At 39.2% G+C, this 9214-nt stretch overlaps 1 protein-coding gene across 4 annotated transcripts in view; it reads right to left on the bottom strand.

Moving 5' to 3' along the window:
- Nucleotides 1-1280: 1280 nt before the first annotated feature.
- The window catches only part of fam189a1 (family with sequence similarity 189 member A1), a 120935-nt gene continuing 113001 nt past the window's right edge, over nt 1281-9214 (bottom strand). For all 4 annotated transcript variants that reach the window (XM_038283792.1, XM_038283794.1, XM_038283796.1 and 1 more), the window contains exons 7-12: nt 8144-8279; nt 6084-6162; nt 4611-5393; nt 4353-4424; nt 3858-4186; nt 1281-2103 (exon numbers count right to left, since the gene is read on the bottom strand). In XM_038283792.1, coding sequence (XP_038139720.1) covers nt 1900-2103; nt 3858-4186; nt 4353-4424; nt 4611-5393; nt 6084-6162; nt 8144-8279 — 1603 coding nt within the window. In that variant the 3' untranslated portion in view covers nt 1281-1899. The remainder of the gene's footprint in view (nt 2104-3857; nt 4187-4352; nt 4425-4610; nt 5394-6083; nt 6163-8143; nt 8280-9214) is intronic.

Here is a 9214-nt window from a genome sequence, read left to right as displayed (position 1 = left end):
CCCTGCACCTTTCTTTTCAGTGGTGATTGACTTGCTTTGTCTCCTTACACTAACTTTCCCAAAATGACACGGTGAATTGGTGGCCAGCAGCACTTCAAATCATGGCCATTTATGTTTTTCTATAGCTCTGTTGTTATCTAAGTAAAAACATACATTTCCTACTTCTATAATGTACCTATTTGATTCACTATGTTGCTTAGCATGGTAAAAGTGGTAAATGGCCTGTACTTATGTAGTGCTTTTTCAAGTCAGGAGATTTGACCAAAGGGCTTCACAGTACACTCAGTCATTCACCCATTCATACACACACTGATGGTAGCAAGCTCCATTGTAGCCACAGCTGCCTGGGTGCTCACTGACAGAAGCGAAGCTGCGGTACACTGGCACCACCGAGCCCTCTGACCACTGAAGTGTCTTGCCCAAGGACACGACCCTGAAAGCCAGAGCGAATTAGCAAATTACTGCTGTCAAAATAAACACTACTTCTTTTGTTTTTTCTTTTCATATTTCTTGGTATTTGAAATACTAATCAGTACTGCATTGAATTCTTTACATTGACTTACATTCGTTTTAGTTACTGATTGTGAAAGTCCAGGTTAGTCAAGCCTAACCTTGATTTTCACCCTTACTATTACCAGTATATATCTATCTCTAACCTGAAACTTAAGTTGGTTTATAAAATAGCACTGAAAATGATAATAATAATAATAATAATAATAATAATAATGAACCCAAAGATACTAGATAATATTCCTGAACATCAGAAATTATCCCATTAGGGCCAGCCTTTGTTAATCCTCAAATGGTTAAAATATATTTACTAAAATTGGTTCTAAATAGGTAACTTGAACAAGTACTCAAACACTCCAGTGTGAAAACTTAAATTTACTTACCCACTTATTCTCATTTGGGGTTAATGCTGCCACCATCTCTGAAAGTCAGCTTGTAAGAGCAAATGCAGGTGTTGAGTACCAGTTTCTCAGGTATTAACCTTGCTATCTCAACACGGTGTTGCATTGTAGCTCCTAAGTTTTCTAGCAGTTATTTTATTAATGTGGTATCATTTTTAATATAATTGCTATAACTTATATCATAAAAAATGTTAAAAACCATAGAATTAAACACTGAAAAAACCCCCTGAAACATTGCTAGAATGTATATTAAATGTCAGTGGATATAGATTACACAATCAGCTGCAAATTAAGACAGGGAGAAAGCAAAAAGATTTATTTTCACCAAAAACCAGAAAAAACAAACAAACAAAAAAAAAAACTCTCGGCCGAAACTAAAAATGCATATTTTATTTGAACACTGATAAGAATTGTAACACAATGAGGTAAGTTAAATAATCCACATTTGTGATGTTTCCGAACCACAAAATATTCACCACCTTATCAAGAAACATTTCCACAAGTCAGCAAACAATTCCCAGCAGTGACCATCCCATCAGTTTAGTTCACAGTTTAATACAAGCAATATTTATCTTTGTTTCTCATGAGAACAAGAGGAATACAGATAGCAAAAAATTCTCAGCATCTCCATCACAGATCCAGGCAGGGGTTATTAGTTTGTTTTTATAAAGGAGATGAAATTCAGTAAAAAAAAAGGGTTCCCCTGATGGAGAAGAAACATTCTTGTGTTTGTTTCGGATGAGAAAGAAGCCACTAGACACTGGCAGGCTCAACAGAGTTTGCTACCATTTTTGCTGATGACTTGGCAAGGTCTCACAGGGCACTACTAGCAGTATGGGAGCATTTCATATGCTTTGTAATGCAGCCACACTGAGCAAAACAATGATCCCATGATGTCTGGAGAGGTATTAATGACTCTACAGACATCCTTTGCTCAAAGCATCAACATCCGCACACCAGAACGCCCCCAGAGTCTTTACTCAAGTGGTCAGAGAATAGTCTCTCTGCACTCAATGCTTTGTTCAGAGGGGGGGGAGCCCTGTGGGTCGCTTGTGGAGCTGGTTTTCTGTGGGTGAGGTTTCGATCGGCACATAGAGGGAGATGGAGAGGAGCTCAAAGCACCGCAGCTTTGCAGATGGATATCCTCATGGTCCCGTTTTCTGGGACTGCTGATGATACACTGGGTCATTACCTAGCCACATGAAAACAAGAAAAAGGAGAAGTTAATAAGGTGTTTTGGTTTGGCTCCTCAACTGCCTAAATGAAGAAAATGTATTTTGAAACTTTGAAAGTTGAGCAAAAAAGCAAAAAATCTGTTAAGGCAGTTATTACAAAATTTAACTTAAATTGAAAGCAACTCCCACAATAAAACAAAACAAAGAAAACGCCAAGAAGAATCACTTAGTAACTATAATCTGTCTTCTTGTTAGTCATTTCAATGCACCATGCATTTAATCAAAGCAAAGGTTTCATCGTCTGGCAGCTTTGATTATCATAATGCTTGGCAGTAGATTTTGATGGTCTCTCTTAGATAAGAGTGCATAAGGATTTAATTCAAGTTGGTCATTTTATTTATTAAGCTTTAATATAATAGATCACGTACCATGGATTTAATTATCGATTATTGATGGTTCCAAACATTGAGTGTCAAATACAAGATTACCTGATTGAAAATAATAGATGACTTGAAAGCAGAAATGTCAGTTAGAATAAAACTACCTGCAGCACAGGGATATGCAGTTTTTAAACTATTGCCTGTTAAAAAAAGGCACTGAGGTCCAGTCCCCTAATAGCACTTTCCTCTGTGATTATTGCAGTTATTCTGGATGCTTTGGTTATATCTGGGTACACTTGCTTCCACTTACAAATAAAAAAAAACTAGAGGCTATGTAAATAGGTCTTTATAAGAATTGATTTCAGAATTGATTTTATCCTTTGTCCATTTGGCTGCTTGACACTATATGATCCTCAATAAGCAGGTATAAGCAATGGATGAATAGATATATTTCTCTTATTTGTAAAATATTTGTTAAGCCTTTCGTACACTACAACCCCCACTGAATTTTATGCATTTGTGTGTTTATTTATGAATTACGAATGAATGAACGAACTCTAATCCTTTATGTAGTCAGGTAGGGTGATCAGGTTAACCTAGTGCATCATTTGAACTTGTATTCTCCGTTCCACTAGCAAACATTTTCCATCATGGTCTTCAATAGGGACCATCAAGACATCCACTGATTGTGCGTTAAGAACCTGCCCTGCCACCTACCAGCTTTAGAAAATCCCTAAGTCAATACAACACCTTTTGCCCCAAGGCTTGAGTCTTATCCACTCTAAGAGCTAAATATCAGAATCATATGACCATAAAGACCAAGGATGGTTTCCTGACACTGAGACAGGAACGAGTTGGGCAAAGAGTAGGGTGATTTATTCTTTAATTGTCGCTATTCCTTGTAGAAAGATAGCAAAACATTTTAAGTTCATATTACTTATCCACTTTCCCTTTGGATCAAAATCCAAAATGCTTCTAACACCTTCTTACAGAGGTCTATGAATAAATCTTTAAATCTTATCATATTTCCACAGCTGGTTTCAGCGGTCATTTCATAGTCATGCTTGATTGGTTTGATCAGGGTCCAGTTTGAAAGCTTATTTAGTTTGTTTGGTGTTTCCATTTGATTTCACCTATTTTTTTTTTTATTAACTAATAGAATGTAGATGCGAGGGAAATTCATAATAATTAGAGTCAAATTTCTTGTTAAGTGTTGTAGGTTTATGAAACCTTAGAAGCAGAGAGAAATCTCTTCAGTTTTTATTTTAGTGTATTTTACATACTTCCCTGAAAAGAAAAGTCCTTTACTCATATACATTTATGAGTTTCATTTGATAATATTAATATAATCTATTGTAGCTTTAAATGTGCTTTCAGCCAAAGCTAGTTACCTGATCTATGACATTGGCACTGAAGATAGCCTCTTCCATGTGTTTCTCGTCCGACTTGATCACGCATTTGATGCTGTTGACAACCTGCTGGACGTCTGGAGGTAGACTACTGCTGCTGGAGTGCTCCAGGAATTTGGCCACTAATATTTTTGTGTCTTTGTACATCTTTAGGTCAGCCAATGAGTGTGGACGCTCATTGGAGGGGTGCATGTGAAGAAGGCTGGGTTTAAGGTTGATGTCAACTTTCCTGGTGTCCTTCTGCTGCTGGTTTGTAACAGCTATTTGACCGGGCTTTGCTCTGATTATTTCTGCTGAAACATCTCTTGGCTCTGAAGAGGACACAGTGCAAAACTCTTAAATCACAAAAAACTACAGAAACTAAGGTTAAACATAATAGTCATAGGACATTCATGAGTAAAGGGTACAAATATAGTTTATTCAATCTGAATAAAAATTTAGGAATAAACTAATAGATAAATGTTTAGACATCCTTACCCTGTTCCGGAGAAGTTCGAGCTGAACCTGTGGTAACCTGATTGCTCCCAGTGGTGCAGCCACAGTTTTGTCCTGCAGAGGGAGACAAATGCTTCACTAAAGACCAAGAAAAGGGAACCAACTGATCCAACATTTCTGATGATTTAATAATGCTCCCAAAGCTAATGAATTGAGTTATAAATATAAAAGATAAAGCCATTATCCAGAATTAAATGATCACTTTATTGATTTCTTATATAATATATTTTCTGCACTTACTTCCTGTTGAGGTGGAGCAGGAGATAGGGTCACTGGTGGAGCGGACAATGTGTGCCAGTTTGCGGTACCTCTTGGCTGCTCTGTGGGCCCTAGGCCTCTCTGAGGGTGACTGGCCACTCTGGGCTGAGGTAGAGGGGGGTTGTGATGAAGAGGATGGTGACCAAACACTAAAACACAGCCTGGGGCCTCGAGGCCTGATTGGAGGAGAGGGGGACAGAGATGGAGCCAAAGGACTGATGGCAGAAGTTCCACCAGAGGATGCCACTGAGGTGGGGGAACAAGGCTGCGGTGGTGGGGGGATAGTTACAGGTAAAGTGAGCTTCCTGCTCATCATTCTTGCTTTGATTAAGGAATGTGTTTGGGCTTTTGGCGGCTCCTCAGGTAAATGTTTGGCTGAGGCCAGCTCGTCACAAATGTGCATTGCATTCCTCAGTTCCTCAGAGGGATGTGTGTTCTCTGTAGAATCCTCTTGGTCCAGGTTACTGAAGTTTTCAGACGACCAATCCGGTGAACGTTCCAATGAGTCCTGGGTGTGTGAAGACTCGCTGTATCCTGTGTCACTGGGGCGCGCATCAGTGTTTGGCAAGCCACGATGACAACGGGAAGAAATGCGAGTGCAGAGTTCAAGGCTGGTGCAGCTTCCATTAGTGGGGGCAGTCTGCAGTGTGCCAAATGGAGACAAGTCCGAACCCTGAACCTCCAGGGAGCACAAGTCCTCTGAGGAACAGGTCTGGTCCTGGTCAGCCACCTCTGACACCATCAGCGAGGCACTGTCTACTGAGGCTGCAAATTCAAAAGGAGTACAAGTAAATACAAAATATGGCTTTCACATGATCTCTAAAGATCCCTAACAACTTTTGCAGTTGATGTTCTTTACTACCAATTTTATGGAAGATTGTTGAAAAAAGGAAATATTCCAGAAATACAGTCAATTCATTAATATACCAATGCTAGCATATAAACTTATTAAAAACATTGATTTTATCACTATTTCAGTGTATATGTACATAAATTAAAGTTAATCAATCATTCTAATTTACCTCAGATAATAACATTACATATTTATTGGAAAAAAACAACATGTTTGATTTCATAATTTATATATTCTTTTAAAAAGTGCTTTGGCATACACATAAGGAGAGCAATACATAAAAAGGTTTAGATATATTAAACGGATGGAAATATGTAAATAAGTAATGCTAAAAAATATATTTTATTAATATCTAAAAATGAAAATATGTTGCATGTTTTTACAAAGATGTAATTTTTTTTGGAGAAAATGAAAAAAATAAAAGAATAATTAAAAAAAACATTTTAAAAAATCTGAGCAGTATTAATGACATTAAAAATAAAGAAGGAATCAAATAATATTATTGAAAGGAATGATCAAAGTTATTCAAAAACTGAAATGAATTCATTGAGGTATTTATGTAGTTGTATATCTTTGCAGTATTGGACCTGCAGAGCTTTTACCCTGTGTGCTGAATCCTGCTGTGGTGTTTCTGTCACACAGACTGGACCCAGTGGCCTGTTGCTCGATACTGGTGGTGACCTGTACAAACAAACATCGTTTGTTAAGGGAGCAGTTTTAATGCAAGCAGGGGAAACAATAGTTCTTAGGTTTATATGTATTGCATGAGCTATGCTGCACATAAACTACAATACTACTGACTTGTCTCTAGAGGGCTCTATTGACCCATCGCTTTAAAACAGACATTTCTCTTTTTAAAGAAAAGGTGCAGTAGTGCAGAAACAAAAATCATCTAAAAACAGCAACTTTATCAAAAAAGCCCTCTTACATTAGTATAGAAGCCAAATCAAAAAGTAGTGTTTGAGACGATCAAGGACTCATAATTATTGTTTTATTGCATAGGCTAGTTACATATCAGCATGGAGCCTGTGTTCAGTTAGTGGAGTTCGTTGGGGTGGTATTTTGATGTTTTATTGTCTTTGAATTAATTTGGTTTATTTGGGTCCGCTGTCTCTTTAAGAGACAGGGATTTTGCTAAGGTAGCAACGGTAGTTGTTTTCCGGGTCTGTACGGCAGAAGTTTTTAGGGAGATTGAAGCAACAATTCTGCATATTATCAAAGAACATCTGATGATGCAAAGCTGAGGCAGGAGCAGTTGCAAAATGCAGCAAAGAAATGGAGCACAAGGGTGAGCCATCAGAAGTATTTTGAGCTAGCTCGGTGGATGCATCAATGCAGATATGAAGACCTGTAGAGCTACTGGGGCCGGAAACCTGGACAGCATCTTGGCTACCAGTCTGGTCCATGCTAAAGCCAAGAAGGACAGCATTAAGTATTGACCACCTATGTGTTCCTCGACCCAGGCAGCAATGTCACTGTATGTACCGAAAGATTGATGGCCTCCCCGAAGGTCACAGGCAGAAAAAAAGTATTCTGCTGGGAACTATGGGAGGTGAACAGCTTATTCGCAGGATGATTGTTTGAAAATGTCTAGTGAGGACATCCAGTTCCTGGAGATGGTCTTGCTGTCTGCCACTAAAAAACTCAGCCATTCGAATGCTAAACAACAGAAAAGGGCCTGAACAGCAAGCTTTTAACAAAAGAAGAGGTTTATGAGGAATCTTCAGTTCCAGATTGACTATTCTGCATTTGTGGAAGTCTGGTTAGCAATGGGCCATGTAGTCAAGGTGCCAGAGAAGGACTTAAGCTGCAGTGACAGGAAGATTTGGTACTTACTTCACCACTGTGTGTACTATCTTAAGAAAAATAAAATCCAAGTTGTTTTTGACTGTAGGGCCTCATACCAAGGAACTGCATTGAACAACATACTGTTACAGGAGCCGTATCTAACTTGCACTCTGCTCAGTGTCACCAGGTTCAGACTTGCTGTCATAGTAGTCAGAGTGCCAGAAGAGGATGCTGTGCTCTTTACTATTTTAGAAAAGGACCTGTATCTCAATCTAGATAGGCTCCCTGTTGAGCAGGCCTTAGGAGTCTGGTGTTGTACGGAGAGCAATAGCTTCAAGTTCAAGATTGTCCGGAAAGTTAAACTACCCACAAACATCTGCTCAATCTGTAACCAGCTAGTATCATAGATCCAGTGGCCTTGAAGACAAAGATCCATCTCAAGCTGGGTTGGCATAATGACATCCCTGATCATCTTGCTCATCAGTGGAACAGCTGGATGGAGAACCTTATCCTGCTGGACGATCTTGAACTCTCTAGGTGTTTTAAGCCTGAGGGTTTTGGCAAAGCAACATTTAATCAGCTGCATTACTTAACGGATGCCAGCCAAGAAGGCTATGGAACTATGAGCCATATCCTGCAGAAGAACCATGACAACAAGCTAAATGTTGCTTTCATCATGGCAAAGGCCAGAGTAGTGCCGTTCAAGCCTCTCACCATCCCCCGCATGGAGCTGGCTGCCGCCCCCATGGCAGCACATATGGACAGAACTTTGAGAACAGAAATGGAGCTTCATCTTCAGTTCTCTGTGTTCTGTTCTGACAGCACCACAGTGCCCAAATACATAAAAATACAAAAAAAAACGTGCAACCCTCACCTGGCTGGCTGGGGTCTGTCCCACCACAGACTCGTAAGGAGGGGGGAGGTCAGTTGGATAAAGGGTTCCCGGGCTGTTTATTGGCACTCCATAGATGGCGCTGAAAGGGGAGTGGGGAAAGTCCAAATGCAGGCCTCTGCAAAGGAGGTAAAACCACAAACAAAAGCAATTGATAACATTTTCAAAGACAAAAAAAAGATAAGAGTTGATACTGAGTTAGTTACACAGTATAGAGGGTGAACTAGTTTAAAAAATGTGAAAACTGGTCAAAAACAGTAGAATATTTTCAAATATACAGGACTAAAGGGTGAAAGACATCATCTGATCAAAAACAGTCAAATCCAGACAATATTCACCATTGCCCCATTGTTCAGAGTGCACCACCACTGTTTATCTGATGCCAATTAAGATTAGGCAGCCAAGCAGGCCGTCATATTTTTTAATTACAACCTTATTCTCAGCTAAAGTGGCAGAGCATGAAATATAGCTTTAGCTTCCAGCAACCATCTGAGCCATTATGATGTCATGACATATCCGTGGCCTTCAGTGGGGACACCATAAATGCTTCCTCCGCCTTGTAGATATTTATGGCATAATTGACAAACAGATGTGGCTTCCAGCCAAATAGCCTCAGCCGGGGCAGTCTTGCCTGTAAGACCGAAAAAAATTGAGGGAGTTATGAGAAAAGGGAGGGGGGGATTCATCTAATCATCCAGAGCTGCTTAATAGAGGGGAAATGCTCCAGCTCTCCAGTGGTCAGAGTGACACTGTGATTGTCAGACTGAGATAATTGATATCTATTTATGAATACTGCTTAACATGTGGTCTCTATGGATTTAAATAATGCTCCAGACAGCATGACCAAATAGAATAAAATAGTCTACAAGACATAGAAATGGACATCAACTTAAAAACGTTAATTACTTCAAAATGTATAACACTAGAAACAAAAGCATTGTGGACTGAGTCATTCTTGTCATCAGAAAATGTCTCATGGCATATCAAAGCATTATCATTTCTCTACAGTTTTAACCCATTTAACTTTTATTTCAAGTCTTTGATTAATTTAAG

Source organism: Cyprinodon tularosa, unplaced genomic scaffold (assembly GCF_016077235.1).
Source record: "Cyprinodon tularosa strain WSP-4 unplaced genomic scaffold, ASM1607723v1 ctg197, whole genome shotgun sequence".
NCBI classification, from domain to species: Eukaryota; Metazoa; Chordata; class Actinopteri; order Cyprinodontiformes; family Cyprinodontidae; genus Cyprinodon; species Cyprinodon tularosa.
The sequence above is the reverse complement of the archived record's forward strand: the minus strand, read 5'-3'. Positions and strand labels throughout refer to the sequence as shown.